Source organism: Numida meleagris, chromosome 11 (genome assembly GCF_002078875.1).
Source record: "Numida meleagris isolate 19003 breed g44 Domestic line chromosome 11, NumMel1.0, whole genome shotgun sequence".
Lineage (NCBI taxonomy): Eukaryota > Metazoa > Chordata > Aves > Galliformes > Numididae > Numida > Numida meleagris.
In genome coordinates, this window is record NC_034419.1 from 16,947,211 (window position 1) to 16,973,518 (window position 26,308).

The 26,308-nt window shown below is 39.1% G+C and overlaps 1 protein-coding gene across 3 annotated transcripts in view; it reads right to left on the bottom strand.

Annotated features, from left to right (window-relative positions):
* The window catches only part of LOC110404825 (contactin-3-like), a 129,188-nt gene that overhangs the window by 17,210 nt on the left and 85,670 nt on the right, over positions 1 to 26,308 (bottom strand). For all 3 annotated transcript variants that reach the window (XM_021409550.1, XM_021409552.1, XM_021409551.1), the window contains exons 4-9: positions 20,962 to 21,165; positions 20,540 to 20,642; positions 19,362 to 19,546; positions 11,731 to 11,867; positions 9,387 to 9,516; positions 7,996 to 8,146 (exon numbers count right to left, since the gene is read on the bottom strand). In XM_021409550.1, the coding sequence (XP_021265225.1) occupies positions 7,996 to 8,146; positions 9,387 to 9,516; positions 11,731 to 11,867; positions 19,362 to 19,546; positions 20,540 to 20,642; positions 20,962 to 21,165 (910 nt within the window). The remainder of the gene's footprint in view (positions 1 to 7,995; positions 8,147 to 9,386; positions 9,517 to 11,730; positions 11,868 to 19,361; positions 19,547 to 20,539; positions 20,643 to 20,961; positions 21,166 to 26,308) is intronic.

Sequence of the window (26,308 nt, forward strand, 5' to 3'; positions counted from 1 at the left end):
ACCAGGTATATCAAACTACATCGATTCGCAACACGGTATTTGAAAATTTTGATGGTATATACTAATGATAGGTCACGTGGAACGAAACAGAAATACTCCTGAAACAAAATGTTAACCAAAGGAGACTCACAGGAGACTCGCATTACTGATAGATAGGCAAGAACATCAATGTCCCAACCATAAAGCTGACATCCTAGACAACAGCAGTGAAGGGACCTAAAGGCAAGGATAATTTAATTCCCTCTTACTGGTCCTCTTATCTGTCATACCCTTACATGCAGAACCTTCAACCTGAGACAACCTGGAGCTGCATATAAACCTGTACAACTGTACATAATGATGTTCAGAACAACTGGAAAAAAAAAAGTAAGCAACAGTTTCCTGATGTACCAGTCCATTTCAAAGGCATCAAATAAATGGCAGAGATGCTACGCTGCCAATCCCCTAAGCAGCCTGGCTAGCAGGCAGTCTGGAAATGTCCCAGACACCCCACGACCAGCTAAAGAGCACCAGCAGAACAGCAAACAACATTAATACTTGAGGCAAACCTCTAACCGCATTAGTTGGCAAGTCTTACACAGTTGTCAATGTACACATCATCTGAGAAGGCAGCAATGTCCTGAAACTTAATATTGCTATCTTCCCTTTTCCAGAAGAGTCACGAGGGTTTTGTCTTCTCACTTGCACGTACTTAGTTATTAACCTGCTTCTTTATTCAGTACAAAATTAAATACACATCCCTGCCGCTCCTTTTATTTTTAATATACGTGAGGGAAATCGGTATCAATAACTTGTCCCAACTGAGATTCGGTTCTCTACAAGAAGCAGATTAAGTCTTCAGCGTTACTGGGAATTGGGAGCACTTCCTTCTCAAAACTTGCCCCGGGCACAGGGTAAGCAAGATGCTCAACTGAAAACACAGGTTCCTTGTTCTTCTGCCATTCACGCGCTGCACCTAACAGCTCCATGTGAGCAGTGCTCGGGGTGAAGCTGCACGTGCTATGGAGCTGACCAAGGACAAAGCAGCTTCCAGCTGCAGCCCTGGCTGCAGGGCAGTGCTGGGCAGACTTTGCTGGACTGCGGGCAGGCACAGCTGGGGCACACCTCGCGTAGCATCTCATCGCAGAAAGGCAAGTCGGCCCTTAAAGGAATCGCGCTTCAGTGAACTGCACTGTCATTAACTATTTATACTGATTTATATTATAAATAATACAACATTATGGTGGCATTATTTTTTTAAGCAATGCACTTGAATCCGTTTTTCAGAGAATAATGATGTTGGTGAATAAGAACAGCTTAACCCAACTCAGTCTGATGGATTCACTTATCTTATCCTGTACCCTTGGCTTCTCTGATCCTCCAAAACCATCTTCACCAACCACAGACCACAGCAGTGGGATTCCACCACGCCTCTGTAGTTCTGCTGCTTTCCCTTAATAACAAGTTCACCTAATCCCCAGGCCACATGGAGACTGCATTTGGAACGTGTGAAAGCAGAGCAGTCTGGATTCCTTCCGCTGCATCACCGACAGCACACAGCTCTTTGCAATGAAAAGCACTATAAAATTAAACACAACTTTTAACTGTTCTTCTTAATTATTTTGAATTTTTTTTGTGTGTGTTTTCTTTAAAAATGACACCCAATATTGTGGTACCTGAGCTTAGTTTCTTTGGGGCAAAAATCAATCATGAAAATTTCAATAATGAAATTTAAGTGCAAATTAAAAGTAACAACAAATGGTGTTGTAAGAATGACAGAGAAGCCAACGTGGCATAACTAGAGGCATATTCTTAAGGAGAATGAATGCTAGCAGCTACCAGCAACTCTGGCTGCCCAGGGCCCCATACAACCTCCCCATAACTCACCTCCCAGAAATTTCTTAAGTAATATTTGGCCGCATTTATAATTAATTGAAATTTACCATATGGTTTATAAGCATCTTAAGTGTGCCATGATTAATACATTTTGTAGTTAATTATAACTACATCAATAAAAGTTGTAAAAATATATCAATTATGATTGCAAGCAAGCTATGGAGTTTTCTGACTTTCCAGCTATTGGTATATTCTACAATGCTGTGCACTGCATCATCTACTTTGAAGCAGTTTCCAGCAGAAAAACTGCAAAAACAAATAAAAACCCAATAGCGTTGACAAAGTCTTAGATCAAACAAACTAAAAATAGGGGTATAGAATAGAAAACGTCTATTGTTTAATTAAAATGAAAGGAAAACACATTTAGAGTGCTCTGAGCTATCTCGAAGCCTAGCTCGTCTAAAACAACAAAGCAACAGGCTTATTAAAACCAAGACATAGTTAAGAATCAAGGTTTTTTTAGAATAAAAAACAACAAAAAAAAACCCAAATCAATTCTTGAAAAAAAATGATTGTCAAATGCCTTACTGGTAAATTAGAAAGAGCAACTCTTTGCTTTTTCAGTTACAAAGCAGTAAATGCCACTCAGGTTATGAAAACAAAACCTAGCAATAGCTCTACCTTTTTCTGCTGGAAAACTGGACAAACTGAGGCTTTCAGTACACCTGAAGTTATTAGACATTCACAAGCTATGATAGAACAGACTGTGGCTATTCTGCTACCAAGAAGCGATCTAGATTTCTAACACAGAACAATAATACACCCTTCAGCATTCCCTGTATCTGCAGGAGTTTTTCCAATACATTTTGCTAAAGGCCAGCAATTTTCAAAGTGAATTTCATTTTCCATGACCTGCATACTTCTGATGCACCAGCCAACAGCAGAAACTTTACACCCTGTAAAAATAAAGATAATTGGCTGAATAATGCTTGGCACACGTGCATTAGCACAACTGGAGACTGACTCAAGGACCTATCTGCTCCTCAGATCAAAATATGATTGACAACAATGAAATCATTCTCTCTTGAGTAAAATTGTAGGGAATCAATCGTTGAGAAGATTCTTTTCCCCAGCAAAGGGATGGCATGAAGAAATACCTAGAAAAGCCGGGATGTCCTAACTCATGTCCAAGTCTTCATGCTCTTTGACTGATGTCAAAAGAATGGGAGTAGACTTCAAGATTTCTGATTTGAGAGGCAAAACTAAGAGAGTCTTCCTATCCCACCTAAACCAGGAACATGGATTTGGCAATACAGTCCTTCCAGACAGCCACCATTAATTCTTCCAGTACTCCAGGTGTGTTTTACTCTTCAGTGATAACTAACCAAGCAGAAATCCAGCTGTGGAAGGAGAACATATACTTCTAATACTGACATATTATTTTATTATAGTTGCGGACTGCCCCATATTTCCAGTACTTTCAGATACTGAGAAGAATACCACTGGGGATAAGAAGTCAAGTGATGCTCCAGGAAGCCAATCTGAAATCAGCTGACTTTACTGTATGTTGTCTAAGAACATCCCAGCTATTCTGCATTCTCTGTCCTCACATGTGCTTGCTTACACAGCTGTGACTGCATTATATAGAGGTTTACATACATTACTCTGACTCGTTAAAATTGTGTAAAATGGAAATGTTGGTGCAGTACAAGGACCCATCCACAATGAAGGGGCAGCAAACGCCTCAGGATCCAAGATTCCAGTTCTCGTGATGCAAGGCTGCCACTTGAAGTTTTGTGTCATTAATGAAATTGTTAATGAATGTAAATTTGTTCATCTTCCCATGACAATGCTTTATTACTGAAATAACAGACACAGTCAAACTAAATCACTGCCTTTTAACATTTGTCAGATTATTCAGCAGAAAAGCCAAATATTTTAGACCCATAGTGATCTGATAATAAATATACACATATTACTTCCCAATTCATAACTGTCCAGTACAAAGGATCAGTGGAAAGTGGGTCAAACCAGCCTTTTATATATCAAGCAAATTCCAACTAAATTAAATCAGATTACTTAACGAGAAAGCCAGCCAAAATAAGCTCCTATTACTGGTAAGTAAATGCATTACTTTCCAGATCACAGCATTTCAAACTGTAACACAAAATGAAGTAAAAATACTTAATTCGTACTGGAGAGAAGATAAAACCAGTAACTGAACCTTGTAAGGATTATGCAACATTTTATCAGGAATAGTACCTCATCTTTTCTTTTCCCCTGAATTTCACATCACTTCATCACAGTGAAAAATGCTGAAATTGGAGTTTTTTTGAGAGATCTGCATTGCAATGTTTGTTAGTGAAGGTAAAGTCTGCAGCATCTTTTCAGCTTTTTCTGCTCTTAGTATATTTAAAAACATCTAGGCATACAGGTGGATGAGATGGAACACTGCTCCGCACCAACTCAAAATCTTAATCTTTCTCCAGCCATATATTAGAGCCATAATATATAAATATTTAAAGAAATCTTCTAAAGGGGTATCGAGGATCTAGCCTATTTGGTACGCCTACCGTTTTTGATGGAGATATGAGTTAAACTAGCACTGAGTGCATTTAACCTTGATTAAAATGTCTAGTACTCTTTTTTTGAAAGACACGTTAAGAAATAGAAGCTCAGCCATCTGGAGATGGGAGCTTTCAACAGAGAAGATGGAAGGTTGGCCCTCCCGGAGACCCTGGGCACTGTGATCTGCTATCAGTAGAAGCTGCTCCAGAACAATTTTGAATAAAAATAACCAGGATGTGGCTTAACAACTGCAGAAATACTTAGAAGGCCTTATAACGTGACATGATTGGGAAAGAATAGCTTAAGTAAGCACAGGATGCTTCTAGCTTGGTGATTCACACAATAACAGTAATGTGGGGCAAAAACAGAGCCGTGCCAGTTAACCATGGATTCCTACCATCAGCACCTGATCTGGAAACACCGAAGACATTCTTGATAATTCCTGATTATCATGCTCATCACATCCAAAATGATTTGTTTCACAGGTCCAAAACTGCATTTGGGAGGGGAGTACTTCTTGCTTCAGTACCCAGTTCATTTAATTCCCATTTTATGCCTTTACTTCTGCATGCTCTACAGTGAGCCACGTGCCTTAATTCTTTCTGCATTCCACTGTTCTTCACTGTCTAGTTCTCTCTACCCAAGATATTCTAAAAAGAAAATAATAAATAGAATATTTTGCAAAACTAACAAGAAACAAGACTGTATCTCTAACACTGAGCAATTTCTCAGTCCAGAGGCTCTCGAAACCATTTGACTTATATATTCTCCCCTCTACAAGATGTATGAGACTCAGCTCATTTAATTAAAATTTACTGAGTCATTATCCAAATCTTCTACATACTGAAAATGCAGCACCATTTAAAAATAAATTAGAAATACAAGCAACAGTGCCATCAAAATGAAAACCTTTCAGGCTTTACAAAAGTAATGCGATCAGTAACCCCAGCGTAACGTAAATTCACTTAGAACAAAACACCAGGGATACTCTGAAGTAACAGTACTTGGCTTCACTGCAGTGTGCCACGGGGATGGGGCTGTTCTGGCGCACCCCCCAGAGAGGACAGGCTCCGACACCTGCATGAACTCAAGCCAAAACCAAAACATCCCACTGCCTGATGTTCAAACCATTCTACACTTAGTTGAACAAACAAGTCTGTTACACCACAGGCAAGCCTACCAACCCAGCAGCAGCATGGTTCTAGCTACGCGTGGACAAATACACTGGGAAAACTGTGCATGTACTTATCCACATGGGACACAGGGCAAGAGCTGTTCCCCCGCAGGAATTGCCTTCTGGCCAGGAAGCAAACAGCTTGCCGTATTTTCTGAAGGCTGCGATTGCCCTGCTTGCTCTACGCAGAGAAATTCCAGCAGACTCAATGTATTCCTCACGGAGTGCTCTATGAGAGCACCCGAACCACACTGTAGGTCTGAGGTTCAAACACATTAAGCTGCCTCTCCTAGGTAAAGCACACACTGCACCTCTGCACCTTATCCCTTGTGGAAGTCATTCTGCTCTTTTTCCTGCCATTAAAACAGGCACCCTCTGTCCAACGCCACACAGACTTCTCCATTAGAAATTTAGTTAATGCCTGAAAAACGCACTGCTAATTGGAAACCCATTCCTGAAGTGGAAGAATTGTGGAACTGCAAGAAATTCATGAATTGCAATTATTCATAGCAGACAGTAATGAACTATAGCGCTTTCCGCAAAGAATCACATTTCTCCTCTTCTCTGAAGGAAAGTGGGCTCCATTTAGATTAATTCAGGAGCCCTGTCTTGTTATTACGCTTCCTCTGTAAGCCATTTATATGTGCTGTCAGAAATACAGAGGGGCCATGTACACTTTGGGCTGTATTTTGGAAATATCTGCACACTGCAGAACTAAAGGCGTAATTGGTGTTTTCCAGCAAACGCATAAATGTAAGCAGGCAGCATTACATTTGCTCAAAACATCATCAGGAACCAAACATCACTTTCTTCCACTGGTTCCATTACCACATCTGAAATCAGCGGCTGCTGCTTTGGAAGGGCAATTCGAAGCAGCCACAAAGACTGGGCCTGGTGTCTATCCAGAAAGCTCCCAAAGTGCAACTGATGGCCACCCTGAGTGGTCCATGCACGTCTGACAACTTTGAATGTCCTGTCCAACCAGCACAGGTTCGCTGCTGCTGACACGAGGCTCCAGCAGAGGCAGGAGCGGGGAGGATCCCTTCCTCTGCGTTCTTTGAGGAATGATGTAAGGACAAAAGCCAGGAATTTTCCCACACGGAGAGAATCCTGTGCTGTGTTTATACGCACGCTTACAGAAGTTAGCAGAAAAATAACAACTGAGAGTCATCAAAAAGCAAGAGGCTTCACACAGTCTCAGCGAACGCTGTGGCCGTTGTTACAGACTTCCCTATGAATGTGATATTCTGTCATTACAAGACAATGGGAGGTTTCACAAAGAAAGAAAAACCAACAGGGGACTTATTTTGAATGAGACTGTGCTTACTTTCAGGCACCCAGCCAGATAGCAAGTCTGTGCTACTGTGTCAAGCTCAGTAATGATGGAAGCTTAATTTCCTGCCAAATTGCCACAATTGACAACACTTAGACGCATGAAGACTGTTCACTGTGTGCCCCGTGAAGAAAGAGCCATGGCTGCACACACCAAGAAGACACAAGTGTTCAAACTTGCTGGGTACGAGGAGACCCCTCAAGCCTTATAACGGAAGCTCCAAAATCATCCATCGGATAGCATCTTCCCCATTCAGAAATTCCAAAACCAAAATTTTACGTGGTGTTCTACAGAAATAGGATTTATTCTGGTAACAGTACTACATTTTTTAAAGTTACTTTTCCGTTCTGTCCCATACACACCACTGCTCACACATGCTGAGGAGATACAACACCCACCTTTGCACAGTGATGCGTGTATCGCTTTCCTCAGTGTTCACAGTTAATTTACAATATGCAAGAGGTTTTGTTGTTTCTTTCCAAAGTGTATTACACGTTTGTCAATATTAATTTGTCACTTCTCAGCTCAGTTGTCGGGGCTCATCAGGTCGTTCTTGCAATTACAAAGTAAACCTTGCCTACTGTCATACAGCATTTTAATACATCTACAGCTTGGAGTCATCTTTGTAATAACTTTTCCAAAAAAGCCAATGCAGTAGTAGAATAGAAAAAAAAAAAATCAATACATTGGAATGGTAAGAAGGCTAATTCTGGACCTCCCAATTATTAACTTTTGCCAAGTAGAAATTTCTTTTTGTCTCTCAGACCCATTATCACCATGGCTGTAGTACACCTCCTTACCAGTGCGTTCAGACAATTTTGTTGAAACTTTCCAGGTTTTCTACCACTGCTCTGTTTTCTCAAATTCAGGCCGAACTTTACACCAGACTGCAAGTAAAAGCTGGCTCTTGACCTTCAAGGAAACTACACAGATGCACTCTCAGCGCTCAGACACAATGACAGTCAAAAACAACCAAAGTCCTCCCAGCTAGGAGTTTCAGAGAGGCTTCACAAGTGTATGGATCTAGAGATGACACTACTGAATTAAAAAATATTTTGGAATTTTTTTTTTAATTAAAGCAAATAAACAAATATAGACTAGATACCTTTCATTTTCGTGTAGCTGCTCACCTCCCTTCTTCCAGGAACATCTCGCCTTAGGGGAAGCTTTTGGTTTGCATTCAAAATCAACCGTGCTGCCTATCTGAACCTGAATTATTTTCTTCATTGGATTCTTGGAAAAATCTGGAGCAGAAGCTGAAACAGAAGGGATATACTGACAGTGAAATAAAGCATCTTGAATTATATTAATGATACTACTATTTAGCACTTATGTGACACTTCTCAGCTTCCAAACATAATTAAAAACATGACTGAATTAGTAAATTCAACCAGATCTTCTGCTGGGCAAATATGCATTCCTCTTCTTTATACTGGTTAAAAAAAGTAAAAGTTTCAAAATTGGAAGTATGCCACCTAAAGAAGCACACACCTAAGATCACACTGACTTCATTGGAACTGAAGCTCACTGAATCCAACAGGACTAACTACACTGTATAGAATCTGAGCTTACATGACTTGTCTAACTCCAATGAGGGCAGTCAACACCAAAAGTCTCATTAAAAAACTCAAGGAATGTGGTGGCTATTACTTCTGTGCCAAAGTACAGTGACAGATCACGTATATTAAATGTCAGAAAACTACAGCACAGCTCATTCCGTATGAGCATAGTTTGTATGAGCTGTTAAGAAAAGCACACGGCTGCTATCTATGGCAACACCAAGGTTTGAAAGGAAATCCAGTGTTTTAGGAGAATGAGGCTGAGGGAACAGTCTGCTGCTTGAGTGCAACCTTACCTTTCCTTAAAGGAAATAACTCAAGCCCAAAAACACTGTTCTAGTAGGCTTAGCTTTGATTTCAATCCCTCTGTGTTGGAGGTCGAAATTGCATGAGCATATCAACGTGCACGGCGGCCTGCAAGTTCACTCTTTTCCTCATATAAACGGGTGCCATTTATTCTAGACTCCCACATGCATCATTTCAGTGATGGAGTGACAATTTCTTGTCCCCTCGATCAAGAAAGGTTGCACCCAAGAGCAGCCCACTGCACTGCTCCCTGGGAATGCCAGAGCCACCACGCAGAAGATCAGTGCAGCTGACTGATGTGCCGAGCCATGGCTGTTTCCAGACCCTGCGAGAGGTCTTAATCTCCAGGCCTGTGTCCAAGCCTCTGTATCTGCTCTTTGCCTAATTAATGATTTATCTGTGTTCTGTTTTAAAGCGATGAATGACTGGACTGCAAATCCTCTGGAAACAGATGAGTAAACTCCTCTGCACTGCAGATAAAAAAAATACTAGGTTGACAAAAATGTTTACTTCAACGACAGCAGCTGAGGGAATTACGAATCTGAAACCTGGGAGGTGGAATACTAGGCAGGTGGAAGGTGCGTGGAGAGGGAGGAGGGCGGCTGTGGTTTAGTAGAAAGGAAGAACTTACCTACAACCCTGAGCTCTGCACTCGAATAGATGACACCATGTTTATTTTCAGCTATGCACTGGTATCTGCCAGAATCTGTCAGATTTAGATTTGATATTGTAAGCGCACCATTTTCAATCTGGATCCTTCCCTGAATATTAAGAAAAATACTTTACTGATGATGTATTTCCTGTGAAAATTTTAAAGTAAGTAAGAAATACAAATAGGACAGCATCAACGTGACAAACAGGGTAGATGTAAGAACAGTTCTAAAATAACTCTTATGACCGTATCACAGTATGACAGCACTGAGATTTGGCAACACGGTGTATAAAATCAGTTCTTCAAACTTGCTCGGTTTCACAGAGGCTTTTTATTCTCAAATACCCTTGCATTTCTCCAGAAATGTGGACATCATACAAGGAAGACTAGAGCATCCAAAACACACAGATGGCACTGGCATTTCATACTATTTAGAGATTTCACACTTGCCATTTGTTAATGAGCTCTCTGTGATACTACGCAGAAAAAAATTCCAACAGTCATTAAATGGAAGACATATTTAAGTGCCTTAGAGCTGACAAGGCTACTGAATGAAGTACAGGGCGCTTCTCACCCTGATACTTCTTGGAAAACTCTATGAGTTATGGCGGGAAGCGACTACTTTGAAGGATGGAGTGATAGGGACTGGACAAGAGGAACCAGTGACAAAGACAAAATCAACAGAGCTTCTCCTCTGGGGAAAGACACAATAACGAACAGAAGGACAAACAACTTTCTAAAGAACATTTTCTGCTTTTCTGGGGCAGCAGTGCCTAGCAAAGCTCCTGGATGTGGTTTGTCAGGCTTAATACCACAGTACTCACTCTGCCCTTTCTGCTACGAGCTCATACTTACAGCTGGCCTCAGTGAAGGGCAAATCTAGCTATCTCCACATAGCCACCACAGCTCAGCTCAGCCCCTTCTGTGACAGATCCATTCCCAGTTAATTGCAAGTTAGACAAAGCACAAAACAGTCCCTAAAAGGAACAAGCCTAAATCTCCACGTCTTGATCCTATTTCTAGCATCCTGAGCTCCTGCTCTTATTCCTCCTTACAAAAGACTCATTTATGTGGAAGTGGAGTTAAGTGGAATAACAGCAGCAGGAGATTTTTGTGGAGCAGACCCAGCGTGAAGGAGGATTATTACAGGAGCTGAAGACAACTGACTGTGATTCACAAAGAACTCTTCGTTGCTTCTCCTTAGTGCCCACCCTCAGTGAGTTAGTCCTACAGTGTACAGCCCTTAAGCGTATCCAGAGTCATGCTTATTCCCTTATGTCATGCCTTAAAGGCTTGACACCAATGCTCCATGGTGGAGAACTGGAAGATCTGAATGAGAGAAGGTATTTTGGTGCTTACTGAGGTTAAAAAAAAAAAAAAAAGGCACATTACCTCAGTGGCTTTGTGTAATTTTGTAACAGCGCTCTTAAATCACCAATATATTTTGTACTCCATCACTGAACCTGTCCACAAAACACTACCATTCCTTTTAGTGAGCATATAACTATAACACCCTGAATGCTAAGGATTGTTTTTCAGTGCTTAGATCATTTTTCATAGCCATCCACTGATCTCACTTGAGCCGTCCTTTCTTCCAACTCTGGATGCCAACGTTGTGCACAGAATTCAAGCAGTCTTGACAGCACTGGCCAAGGGCAAAATGCCCTCCTGCTTTGGGCTACTGCCCCTAGTTTATACTCCCAGTAAGCTGGATTCAGCAGGTTTTCTCAGTGCAGCAGTGAGAACTAAAATCGATATGGGTACCAGGTGGTTTTCTGCACTTCTGATCTGGCAGACCTGCTAAGTACATTTTTTCCCTGTCGTCAAATGTATGACTTTCCATGAGGTTAACAACAGTATTTAAACAAATACCTATGTTGCGTTGCTCTTTATCTTTCACACATTGCAATTTTTGCCATCTTTTCTCAAGAAGTTTGCAAATGCTTTCTTATTACCTTTAACAAAATTCCAATAGCAAATGTAAGACAATCATTTAAGTTCTTTATCCCTCATTTACAGTTGTTAATCTATAATTTTAATTAACTTCCTTCTCCAGCCTTTCTTTATATAATTATTTCCGTGGTTCTACCATTGCTCTTTTATTTCCTTTTAGCTGAGTTATTTTTGTACAATATCATTTGTCTTTGTGTTTCAGATATTGCAGCTTTTGATGTTTCCATCTGGATGCTCCTGACGAACAAACAAATGAAAAAGTACATAAAATATTTATCTGGACTATTTACATGGACTTTCTGAATTCTCACTGCTATGTGAGGTAGTGCTAATTCCGCATACCATTGCATTATCCAGAAATGAATGTTACCTCTATTGACAGTTGGTCTCCATTCTTCAGCCACCTATATGATGGTTTCGGCTTGCCACTTGCTCTGCAATCCCAGTATAAGGTATCCTCTACGGCAATTTCAGTATCTTTTATCATCTGGATCCAGTGTGGTTTTGCTGCAGATGAAATACATATCAACAAGGAAGACCCTAACAAGTTGTTGTCCCTCCAGAGAGTCTCGCTGCTTCTGCTTCAAGTCACTAATGAAAGAAATTACTCTCTGTTCCTTCTAAACATTTTTATTGCAAGTAGTAAAACAAAAGAAAATTGAGATGATATATCACCAAAGCTGAACTAGTTGAACCAATATTAAAATCACTAATTCAGGAGCACAATCAACACAAATTTAAAACTGAGGTAAACGTAAGATAAAGACATTAGCAGGATTATTGGAATTAAATAATTAATGCAGCCAAATCATCAAATTCATGCTGAAGAGAACCTAAGGATCTCTGTTTCTGGATAATCTAAGCATATTACAATAAGGCTGTGGGCTATGCTTTTGTTCCTGCAACCAACAGCACAAGCTACATAATGTACATGAGATGCAGCCATGCAGGTAAATATTTACACATTATTTTCTTTTAGCAATACTTTGGCTACTAAATAGAAAGCATCAACTTCTAAAACATAAAGGATCTTTGAAATTTAATCCTTTCTTTCCTTAAATACAGACTCTAACGCTCTCAAATCAAAACAAAAAGAAAAGACACTAGTGATATAAGAGAATATCATTATTTTATAGATGAGTGATGGAAGCACCTAAGGTCAGATTAATTCCTGTTGAACTTCCTACTACAATAGCGTTATAACAGCAATTAACTCAGACTAGGGAAATTAATGACTTGCCTATGGTCACAAGGGAAGTCTGCAGCACAGCTGAGAGCTGAACCTATTCCACTGCCAAAGGCACAAGACCAGCAGATCATCATTTGGATGAGGACTAGTATTCATTTCATTTAAAAAAATGTGTTCATATACATTCTCTCCTTCTTGTGTTCAGAACAATGGTAAGATCTTAACATAGTCACATATTGTACCATACTTTTTGATGGTAAGGATTAATACTATTTTTGTATAAATATTCAGGATTATCTTCCCATAGCAAACTGTACTACAATGTATTCATTTAGATACTAACTTAGGAGGCTTTGGAATTCAACCAGTTCTTGCTGACAGTGAAACCTCCTGTTACTCCTTTTGTTCTGCATGTCTCTTATGCCACATGAGCATTAATGCCTTTCACTGATTTGAGGTTTGTATATTTTTTTACACTGTCTTTATCAAGGTCAGCTGTAGAAGACAGGATAACCTGATCTTCATGTCAGACAAACATACTACGCCTATTTTACTGATATTAATGTCGGTTAAATATTGAAAGCTAACACTGCTACACTGGAGTTTAAAAAAAAAAGAGCCATTGCTTTATCTCACATTGCCACTCGGAGCAGTTGTCCCATATGTGTCAAGGGGATGAAAGCTCAGGCCTCCATGTCAGCACGCTTTCTGCACTTTGCATACCTAAATATTTATGCAACAAGCAACAGTACTTGAATTATTGAAGGATCCATACATGTGCAATATTTCACATCTGCTGAATATCTCCACTTGAACTTGAAAATAGACTACAGTTAACCTACTTTCAAGATCTTGGATTCACTTTCATTAGAGAAAAAAAACATTGACTTCACTGTAAATTTGCATTTTAGGACTTATTGTTTCAGACAGCCTCCATGGGAAGGTATTCCCAGTTCTTCACAGTGTCTATGATAAACTCCTCTGAAAGCATGGGAGCAAGACCACTACTCAAAAGAAATGAACACAGCTTCAAAAGCCACAGCGTGTGAAATTCATGGTGCTTGATCATTTGCAAGAGTGTTGATGCAGACTTCAGTGATTTCCTTAAGGGAGGTTCTTTGTCTCTTCCAATTACTGACCAAGGAATCCAGCAGAAAAATAAATACTTTTTTCAATCTTCCACATCTAAAAGTCTCTAAAAATGATTGTAGAAAATATCAGAAACTCTTTCAGAAAGATAATTCGACTAACCAGTTCAAAATTGAACAGACAGCATAAATGGGGCAATTAGAACTGGAAGTATTCCATAGAACGCTCTGAATCTTAGCAAAGATGTCCACATTGTAGCAGCTGAGAAAACAGCAGACAGAAGGTCATGTATTAGTAGATCTCCAGTTCCTCTCAGAAGCTAGGTACCACTTCCCAAGCCCAGCACAGCCCTCCTCACTCAGCCCTGCCCAACTGTACCAGAAGGATTCTGAACAAATCTTCCTCTTGAGGTCTTGTCACTGTCAGGCAAATGCTACCTGCTCAGAACATCTGGATTCATTCTGGAGACATTAAACCTTATCTGTGCTCCTGAAGGATCGCTGTAATGACTTGGTATGAAGCCTCATTCTCTCACTGGTTTGGTGTATAGCCACGACCTTCCTGAGGAGACACCACTCCTTCCTCCTTAAGCACTGAACAGGCAAATGGGCAACATACCTTCACTGAGACGGAAGAGAAAGGATGTCCTGTAAGTTGTGAGGTTGGAAGTTGCTTTTAATGGAGTTTGTAGCACAGTGTTTAAGACCATGACAGGAGGCTGTACTGTGCGTTAGTATCTGCAGCTCTCCAGAACTTCCAGCACTATCTTCAGGAAAGATGTGAAAAAGGTTCCCTTAAGACAAAATACTTGTAGGTAACTGAATTTCCAAACAACGTCAGCCATCAGCATCATGGTCAGTTAGCTGTAAAGGCACCAGCCTATATTTTGCTTCAGTACTTATTGCCTCATATATTCCTTGTAATAACTCACAGTCCCACAGGCATGAAGTAATACAAGTCTGTAATTTGATAAAATTTAGCCTCGGTGACGGTGAGAAGACTCAGTCATCTTTTTCTTGGGTGAATATGACCAGCTTCTTCTTCCAGCTAATAGGCCAGGCAGGTCATCCTGAAGGAAACAGCTGTTACTTCATTAGACCCAGGGGAATCCCTTTAGGCCGAAAGGCAAGAAAGACAATTCTTTTTAGATTTTTAAGAAATCTCTTTACGATGACTGTTCTGGGGTTTGGTGAGAGTAAAGAACAACTACAACGAGTGACTGGGCTGAAGCTCTTGGAAGCAATGGCTGGGGGCTAACACTTTTCAGAAGCAATGCTGAGATCTAATTTGTTAAACAATTCCGGGGCTACCTTGCAGTGTCCTCAGCATCCATGATGCCTTACAGGAGGAATATTTAAATCCAACTTCCTTCAGAGTAGTAGGCTCCAATAAGAAGCTCCTTTTTAACTGTCTAAACTGCAGGAAGAGCATGAGAGCATTCGGGAAAGGCAAAGCTTCAGGACCATGATTTCTGTCTAGACACCGTGCTCTCCCAGGGAGTACTGAGGCTGCTGTACCTCTGCTTGGAGGCAGAAGACTACAGGACAGTCCCTAATTAAGGCTCACACATTAGATGCACCCTGCTTATACACGTCTTTACTTTGAAAGTTACAGTCTGAAAGCCAATCTAGAAATCTCTGCTGAAAACACCTTTGGATAGCTCAGCAGTCAGGCAATAAATCAGAGTCAAAAGGCACTTTCCATAGCTCAAGAAAAAGGGACTATGAAGCATACTGGGAATTCACAACGTTTCACAAAAACAGAAAATGTAACCTTTGTTTTTCAAGGTAGTACCTCTCTGCAAGTCAGTCTATGACACTCTTACTGATGCCTGCAGCAGTGATGAGCCTACTTTTATCTCAAAGATTCAAGGGAGTTTAAGCACAGATAACTTTTTTTCTGACAAAACAACCAGGCCCAAAGAAGAACTTCCATTCAGAGATACCTGAAAATGTCCTTTTTTTTTTTTTTAAATTTCTATTCAAAATACAAATGTTCTGAAGCATTCATTACATGGTTGGGGACCATTTAGTATGCAAAAAAAAAAGTTGAACAAAGTATCTCTGAAGCAAGGAAATTAAATTATTAGGCAGTATTGACAATTAAAATTCAAGCTGATCAAAGTCAGCTCTTCTTCAATATTATTTAGCTTTTTATAGTTCTGCTGCCAACGTTTTGAGGACCTCCCCATGAGCAAGACAGAGTGAGGACAAAAGGTCTCAACAATGATGCTCATCCACATTCAGGAGTATTGTGTCTTCAGTGTAATTCTGGTGGTACATTCTTAGCAAAACTTTACTATTTTTTGTTATATGTATTTTGTATTTTATGCGCAGGCCATTTGTTACTGGGGGTACTGGGGGTAAAATGGAAATCGTGCCAAGTGAACAGAAATGGCTGCTGTTATAAGAAAGTGGAAGCTGACCCATCAGCATCCTGATCAGCACAATTCACCTTTGCTATTCAGTCCACCGTTGCAGAACAAAAGCAGAACAGCAGAGTTTTTTCTCCCCATTAAACATTTTACCTTAGTACCGTCAAGCATGAGTTCCGTTAAAGCAACGTGTGCTAATTAAGAGTATTCTTCTTCAATTACCCTTTAAATTAATTGCTTTACATATCTCTACCATGTTACATGTTGTTTAATTGCATCTTAAAATGCAAAAATGTAACCGTTTAATTTCTTCTCATTTTTCCATGCTATAAAAAGTCATGGACTCTTTCTTCTTCTATTATCTCTTTACGGAAAAGGGTAATGACAAATGAATGTACTACTGAAGTGAAAGCAAATTATTTATATATTCAGGTTTTATATTAATTCATAGTTAGATAATCTCATCCTATATTTAGCACATTTTGAATTCCACTGAGGAGAAAAATGTCATTAAACACATGTTGGAACTGCACAGAGGACAATGAACTGAACACTTGATGTTGAGCTTTTCTTGATAAAATCCTTCATGAGGAAAAAGGAAGATTAATAGTCTGTTAGTAATGTTATGAAAGAACCCAGAATATCTGTTTTTGGATACCTATTTGAATAACCAACTTCAGCTATGTCTTTAGAGCCATACTTCAAGCCCACAATGAAGCTAAACAGACCCATTTCATTTCTTTATAGAGTTACAGAGGTGCACAGAATTTCCAAACTCAAGCATAAAATCCATTTTGAGATAACTACTATGGGCATGACTGAAGCTGAGCCTCTGTTCAAGTGCTTTATGATTTCAATGCATGATTCATTACGGGAAGAAGAGGCACAACAGCAGAGTAAACACAACTGATTGGTTTTGTTTGTTTGTTTAAAATCAAACAATTTATGCACCGAAATCCCCAACTTTCAGAATTCAAGATTTACAGTTTCAGTTGTTTCCTAACAAAGCAAAAAAAAAAAATCATGTTTTTGCTTAGATAGGCCTCTGTCTCCTTTAAAAATAATTTTTAGAATCTGGAAAGATAAGTAAATGCTGTTTTTTTAGTCAAAGTGCACATTTTTGTTTATATTTTTTCCATATGTGAAGGGATGGATTTCTCACTTTGTTTCGCTACGACAACATGGAAAATGTGAAGCCCAACTCTTTTTAAAGCTTTTCTGGGAACCCAGAAACCGTCTTTGTTCTGCCATGGACAGACAAATAAACACTGCCATTCTTCCACTCCTGGTGCTCCTATTTTTCTATACATGATTAGCAGATCCATCTTAGATTTCTACCCAATTTTTTTTTTCAACAGCAGCCAACATCCACTGACATTGGCACACACATCTCAGTCTTCTTTGCCAAAGTTACTGCTTTCTGGCAGACCAATGACTTCTATTCTAAGTCTTCAGTATATGGCATTAAATATGGCATTAAATTTCCCACAAACCCTCATCAGCTTTCAGAACAAGTTCCTTACAAGTGTGTGAATATTGACTTTTTATTGGAAGATCAGGTGGCACGTGGCTATTTTTCTTTACCAGACTTCTGAGCTCTGATATCAGACACAGTGGTAAAGCCATCGGAAGATAATATCTTCAGTTACAGAACACTATTAATCTACAAACAGAACCATTCTCCCAATTATCAAAAAGTTTTAAAATGATCCCGTCCTGACTACAGAACTGTTGGTATTCTATTTGTAAAAAAGAAAGCAAGTAACAAAATAAGAAAAATTTACTTAATTCTGCAGAATGGGTTTCATTAAGCAAAACAAGTGAAATAAAACAGTTGGAGTACCATTAACGCCATTACAAGTCTCATTATTTTCTTTAGTCTAAACAACTGCAGAAGGGATGAATCTAGGACAAGCAGACATTTACAGTGGAATATTAACTCTACTCAAGGGTTCAGATCCCATTCTGGATTTGTAATGAAAACGTTCAAGCCGAGCATTTGCAAATCACAATTTACTTCTCTCAGAACTGCAACTCACTCGCTTTTACTCATTAGCAACATCTTTTATTTGAGATTGATGCCCTTTAATGACCAAAAAAGAACTTTGGAAGCAGCTCAAATACTTCAGAATCACTCACTTTCATAAATACATTATAAGGACTAATGAACAAACCAATTCTATCCAGCGTGTGCTTTACAGCTGCTCTGATCTAGAACTGCTGCAGGAGTAGTAAACCAAACTGATGTACAAACCACAGCTTACCTGAAACTTTTACAAAAGCTTTATATAAGCTATATAATGAAAAGTACAGTGCCAAGTTTAGAACTGCAGATGACACTGACAGAGACAGCATCTTAGCTCTTTCATCCTATGTTATCTGCTACCAAACACACGTAACTGTAACTAGCATATGCAAAAATTCAGTCTAACTATTTATTTGGAAATTGGAGGGGGAATATCTTTTTTCCTTCCTTTTTATAACTTGCTTCCTAAATTAACATTATCGTTGACCGAAATCTGCCTTGCTGCACTGTTCTAGTAAACAGAAGCCTCCCTTATAAAGTACCAAGTGGCCCAGTAATTATGCACTGTGCTTTTTCTCATGACAAAGAAATAAAATCTTTGCTCAAATATTCCTACATGATGAAAACATTCCAAAGCAAAGACTGAATCAGTCTTTAAATTGCCATTTACATAAAGACAATTAAATTTGCAAAGATCTGGCTTTAACAAATATTGTCAATTACCAATTTGTTGCAAATCGCTCTAGCTTTAAACCACCAACATCATGCTTTGCTGATATTCATTTCACACTACAGTCTTAAATGCACAAGAGACTGTAAGTTTTCCAGCTATTAAATTTCCTATCATTTCATTTCTTATTCTAGAATATATTATCCTATTTGTTTACTCTTGTAAAAAGTAAACTTGGCTTTTCTGAAAGCAAAGGATTGACAATATCCATCAATAACCTTTTCCTAAAGGAAGATAAAATTGCTATTTCCTGAAAAGGTGAGGCCTATACAATCCCCTGAATAAATCTGAGTTTTCACCCATGGACCAATAAAAGGTGTTAAATATATACACACTGTTCCAACATTTTTCTAAATAAGCACAATCACTTCCTACATTACTCTGAGCAATTCTTTTGAACATGGACATTTATCAATAGCGTTCACATCGGTGAAGAATTTATCTTTTTTCTTTGCAAGCTGTTAAGAGGCCAGGAACTTTTATGAACAAATTTGCAATAACTCTGTAGAAGTTGTAAACCCAAAACTAGTTGGTAGGTGTTTATATTATGCGTGTTAAGGACAGGAGAGAGGAAGAAAGAAAAAGTTTCCTACCATAGTAAGTGAGACGTCCCCTCGCAATGTTTTTCCCTCTTGAGTTTTCAGTAATACATTCATACAGTCCTGCATCCTCCTGCTGGAAATTAGGTATTTCAATCATGCCATTGGATTTCCTTAGCTTTATTTTACTCGGAAATGGCATACCGTCAGTTCTTCTCCAGTTAATCTGAGGCACGGGGCTGAACAGAAGATAATGGGATTTCAGTAAATAACTTTGCTGCAAGTACTTGATTGTAAAAATTAGGTACTTAAACTAATATGAAATAAAACCCCGAAGTGACTAAAGCTTGCATTAAAAGTAGTATTCCTACTGTACATGACAGATGGTCAGACAGCATGGTAACTGATTTGCATATGCTGTTCTGTTCCTTATGCTATTATTTATGGCATCAGATTTTTCACGAGTATCTGAATGTCCAGTGACTGTAAAATTTCCAGTAAATCACTATTGGCCTCCCCTGAAGACAGGAGAGATTTACCAGTGTCTCAAGGGAAGGGGAATCAAGGCAAGCCCTAGGTTCCCATCCTAGAAGAGCCATTCATTCTCTGACACATCAACTTCCCCTCACCTAGCTGGGGAACAGAAGCAAAAGCATGGGATTACGTTACCATTCTGGACTTTAAAATTATGAATACCTGACAATGCTGTCTGCAAATAAATCGCAGAGTGGTTACTAGATACGTTTACAGAAACATAAACGCATTCTCAAATCATTTATGAAGGAGAAAAGATATCAATTATGTGTGAAATGTCACTGAGAAGAGGAATGTATTTTAATCTTGATTTCAGCTATAAAAGAAGGACAATATTAGGAAAGCATCAAGTACATTTAACAGCAAAATTCAGTCCAACTGTCAGTGACTTCAACAACAGCTCCTTGTTGAGAAAGCAGAGCTACCTCCAAGGACATCTGCAAAGCTCACTGATCTTGTTCAAGAGAATCTGAAGTGAAATGTAAATTCCTGCATAGCAAACATGCACATTTTAGTTCTAAACAACAGAAGAGTCTCCAAGGCTCTTTCACTTCTTATTCCAAAGCAGTACATGCAATGGTCAAAACAAGATCTGTGGAGAAGACTATCAAGGAGGTGGTGCCAGATGTCCACACCTGCTGTGCAGATGAGCTCGGACCTGCTTCAGCTTTGCAGTACAGGTGAAGACAAGCACTTACTTTCCTAGCGCAAAGCACTCCAGTTTCACAGTTGAGCCTTTCGCTGCAGGAAGTGTCTCAGGAAACTGAACTTCTATTTTGGGTTCATATTCTCCCATCACACCTATGCAAGACAATTGAGAAAAGACACTTCTCATTTTTGAAGCCATCATTCTCCAAAACACTGAACAGCATCACACTCCAAATTTATTTCTCTTGCGCTCCATTTAGAAACTCACGCACGGTGACCTTCCAATGAAATCGCTGTCAGATGTAGAAGAGGAATGCACAACAAAAAATAGTTTATCTTCTTACAAGCAACCAGTATTCTGAGACTGCACCAAAGGTTACACTGCCACAAAAAAAACGTTCACTGGCAACTCGCTGCTCGTAACACAGCGAAAGAAGCGTTATTTAGAGACAGGGAAAAGGGAAAGCCATACCATCGGTGCGCAGCACGAGAGGGGTCGGCGACCCAAGGACCTGGCTGTTTGTCACAGTGCTGGTTACGACGCAGGTGTAATTTCCCACATCTGAGGGTTCCACCTTGGCGATGTAGAGGTGGCCGGTCTCCTGAGACACGAATCGCCGGCTGTCCTCTTGTACAAATGACGGATACTCGTTGAAGATCCAAGCAAATGACAACTCTAATTGGGTAGAAAAATAAGTAAAGATGTTTAGTAAGGTTTTTCTTTTTTTCCCCCCACATTTTTATCTTCATAGGTTTTTATTTTATTGCATCTTGTAACATTATTACATATAATGTTATGTAACAGGACCAGAGAAGCAATGACAGAAAAAAACCAAACCACGCATCAGAAACAAGCAAAACTAGAGAAGTTAAAGCAGACTACTTCCTCAACGAAGCCAGACCCTCTGCTCCAGAAAAACATGAAAAGAATTCCAAATCTTTTACATAAGGATCATTATTTTGATCTACTGTTTTACAACTTAATATGCATGGGAAGAGATAGCAAAAGTGAGACCGTACTTTGTTAAAATGGAAATATCATTCATTCATTATCTCCAACCCAGCTAGACACCTGAGAGAAATGGCACCAGTGTATGCAGCTGAAAGGAATGTCCAAAGATCCATAAACACCTGGAAGAGCTCAGCACACAGCAAAACTACATTTTTTCATACAAAAATTTGATCTCTGCATGAAACAGCCGTTCTTTATGGACACTTTAAAGGAAAACTTCACTTGAAAAGATGAATCAAGGAGATTCGGCAAAAATTACTGTGTAATTATTTTTTCTTTGAATACCATTCTGAGCTGTGCAAAAGCCCCTTCCTGTGAGAGGCCGTGTGCCTGTTGCATTCATATCCTACAGAATGAAAGGAAATTAATTTTTAATGGTTTCCCAGGCAAGAAATAATTTTTCACCCAAGTGCCACTCAGCTGAAAGTTTATGAAAAGATTAGAGCTTCTACAAGTGCTAATTGGAAACGATTACAGTTTGATTGACCTGCCTTGGCACTAAAATACCTTGTAGTATTTCCACTGCCCCTACAAAATGGAGATCATCCATTTTTGCACAGGTTTAATTTGAAAGTGCATGCATTTGGATGCAGTTACCAAAAGAAGAGTAGGTATTTTCATAACTCCTGTATCTGAGTATGAACACATGCAGCCAGGAAAGTACTAAGCCAACAGGATAATTTAACAAAGGCAAGATAGCGCAGATAAAAAACACTCAAGAAATTAAATTTTTAAAATATTTATGGACTGGTTAATGCAAAAAGGGCATCAAATGAAATAGCTCATAATTGCATTTAATTTTCTTCTATCAATATTTAAACTCCTTCCATTACCATAATTTTGCTGGAACAGTGCATGGGAACAACTGACATTCTCAGTTATATTCTCAAGAGTTAAACTTTCATTACATTGGGATTTTCTGTTGTTGAAAATAACCATCTACCCTTCTGGACTACATTCCGGCTGCATGTCTCTTCCAGTGAAACAATGGACTCACCAAAAAGTTTCTTCCTACGCAAGATGAGAGGTTGAATTCATCATAACAAAGGCCAATATGGATTTGTTATGAGAAGACATTTAGTGGAATGGGAAGTGAAATCCCGTGACAGAGCGCGACTTCAGCAAGACGTCTGAGATATGCCCCAAGAGACTCATAGAAAAATCATACACACAGTCAACAACAACGTAAGTCCTGGACAGCTACTCTCCTATCCTACAACAAAGACACCAAGTTGCAGGTGTCAATGCTTTGTTGTTAACAGAGATGGATGAGAAAGCAGAGAGCAGCACAGATGGGCACCAGTGATGGCTCTGTCCATAGTCAGCACCATGTGGAACTCTATCAACCACTTCAAATACAGAATAAGTAATGAAATAAAGTGATAGAGCATGCCGACAGAGTTTGAAAGGGACCACGACCTCTTCGTATGGTCCTACTAAATGGGAAAGGCTAGAAAATTCTGTGAGGGATGACAGCAATGATAAGACAGAATACTGAAGCACAAACTAGGTATCCATGCAGGAACATTAGGAAAAAAAAAGACATTTTCAATATTATATCAAATTCAGACATCTAAAAGACACAAAAGTTTGGGAATCCAGGCTTTATCAGTTATGGTACTTACTTAGCTGCTTGCTTTCCTGAACTCAAAGTACTATTTTATTAAAAAAAAAAAAACAGCCAACAAAAAACATTCAACAGAGATGGCCAGACCCGTATACTCAGCAGGAAAATAAGCAGCTTGATTTTGTTACCATTATACTGGGTTAGGTTGAGAGTAAATTCACTGAAATCAGTCCTCATGGTTACAAAAGCCATGCAAAGTCTATTCCAGTTCAATTAGATCCTTCAACAGCCTATGAATGAGCACTCCTGGAAACCTAATTTCCCATTAAACATATATTTTCATTGACTCTATTAAAAATGGAGCGTGGCATTTCTTCGCCAGTGCCCCACAGCCACTATCTCATTCTATATTTACTATACTTTACAAAATAGTACTCAGATTTTTCTCCAAAAAATTCCCATTAAGCAACTTGTTCTGTGATTTATTATGTTTACACCCTTTGCTTGTGCACCTCAAGGGACATAAACTCACTTCCTTTCTGTCAATTACAAATTTTCAGTTGATTTTCTGTTATAAATGAAAGCAATACATCTCTCCTGGGCTTCCTCAGAGAACGAAGCCTTTGCTTTCCAATGCATTTTTTCCTTATTTGGAGACTGTACATGGATAAAGTATTAGAAATTACTGTTATTACTCAATTTTTATTTGTTTGTTACATCTTGGTTGGCTTCTAGCATTTATTTAGTATTATTTGATTATTATTTACTGTGCAGTCTACCACCTACAACATGCTCATACTGTTCTAGGCACTCTGTGCACTTAAGGGTTCAATTAGAAAACATCTCTCAAAATTGCCTGTCATTTTTAAACTTAACTTTTTTAAGGTTCAACAATTAAATCAGCGTGACTATCACAGTCTGCCACGGTCATTTTCTGCCTTATGTGAGCCTTGAAGAAACATCGCTTCCTACATAACAAAAACATAATGTTGCTAAAGGTACGTAGGGGGAGGTAAGCCCCACAGGTGTAGCAGCTCCTAACTGGGTTCAAAATTAGGCCTTACGTTCATGCAAGTGCTTTTGGAAAAGAAAACAAAAAAGCTTTTAATTCAATTGCACCTTTCTGTTTTAAGACAGCATGCACATCAGTGGGGAAGCACTGAATGGAAGTGGTAAGATTTTATTTCTTATAAACAGAATGTAAGAGACAAAATTGGTTTTGGGAAACCAAAACTACACGTAAATTCAGAATGACAGCAAAGCAAAAGCCTGAAAACAAAAGAGCAGGTGGACCTATGAAAAAGGAGAAAGATAATTCAAAAAGCTCGGTTTATGCACTTGAAGTCTACACTCTGAATTTTCTTTCCTTCTAGACCACTTCTCTACACCTACTTAATGCACACCTAAGTGAGATTTCAGCCAAAAGTAAAAGATATGTATAATACTGTTCCGATACTGACTGAAACATCTTATTTTCAAATCGATTGGGTTTTGGTTAGGGAAGTGGATACTTCCCTAAATAATCCTGAAAATACAGTATTTGGATTCTGGAGTGCATTGCGCTGACTCAACAACAGTTGCATGTTCTGATTTTCTTCTGGTTATTTTATATTTGGTTTTTCTGCTGTTATTGTTTTCAACAGTAGATGTTTCATATCAGTCACTGAGCTCAAAATCTGTATTATTTCATGCAGTTGTGCAATTTGGATTTTATAATATTCTGCAGCAGAGACATAACAGGAAGCTGAAGTATCTTGCTATTTTCCCTATTAAAATTCTGCCTAAACCACACGATGACATGTGGCTTTTAAAAAGTGTTTGCAAGGGAGTAATCAGAGAAAATTTAGCAGTGATACCAACTGCAATTAAAGACATGGAAATCTGTAAAAACCAGGAATTTTCAATTAGCTACCTTAGAGTTAAAATTAAAAGTAATGGTAAAGTACCACTGATTCTGAGAGGGTAATGACAGATGACATAATTAGGAGAGAAACCAATTAGCCCATCACTTTCCCCAACTTCAGCTCCAACCGTGAAGCACGTGACAGCACATAGCAGAAACATCCTTGGTGCTGGAGGTGAGCATCCTTGGGAAGCAGCGAGCTCTCCCCTTGGCCACCACGTGCAAAGAAAAAAACTCCTTACGTTTTTATTGTAAATAAATTGTACATCATTTCAGGGCTTCAGTGCATAATCCTGGGCAAGTAAAATGCCCACCGACTTGAAAACCAGCCTAAGTATGCTCAGCTGGGAAAAACCACATCTCCCTCCAAAAAACCCCAAACCAAACCCTAAGACACTCCACGTTTCTGTGGGGAGTCCTTAATCATTTGCATGAAAATGGTTAAACCACTAATAACGCATCCACTAGATGTAGATACTCACTAAGTTGTTATTATTATTACATTCTGCTGAGCTCTCTGCAGCTGTTTAGACTTTACACTACGGTCTATGTATAAACCACAGGTTGTCGGTTACTTTTTGCTAGTATTTCCTATGTCACCATCATGGCAGCTACATAGTAGACCTCTCTAATGCAGCTTGAGCTGTGGCCACTGGGAGCAGGCGGAGGGTTGAGGCAATGAGTTTCTGGCTGAAAGAGTTGTCATGCCCACCAAAGTAGCTAAACTTGGGAAAAAAGGCTCGGATGTGTATTAAAGCTTCTGAAATTCCCCTCAAAATTTTTGAAATCTATTTCCTCTTTTGCTTAAAACTATTTTTTGCTTATTAGAAAAAACGTAAATTGCATGATGGGAAACTGAGTCCCATTACAAAAAGTGAAGAACCTATCTCAGAAACTCATTTTATTCCAGAGTAAAATGGGAAACATTCAGATTTGAAACTAATGTATACCATTAATCTTCCTGGCATAAAAGGTGAATTATTTTGTAGATAAAATATAAAAGATCAATTTTCAGCATGCTGTGCAGGTAATTAGGCATGCAACTCCTGCGTATGGAATAACTCACAACAATGAGAGCAGCGCCACAGACCTATGTAATATCTTCCCATTTCAATCTACACATTTAATAAGAATATTGAAATGTTTCAGCTTAAAGTGAGATCCTTGCAATTTCAGCTAACACCTAATTTTCATATTTAAATGGAATAAGGTAACAGCCCGCTTGTTTTTTGCTTCCAGAATGAGCTGGTGTCAAGTGGAAAAAAGAAGTGATACGATAAATGCGACTGCAGCACAAACTGCATTCTTCTCAGCAGCTGCATGCTGGGGAGGCTGCA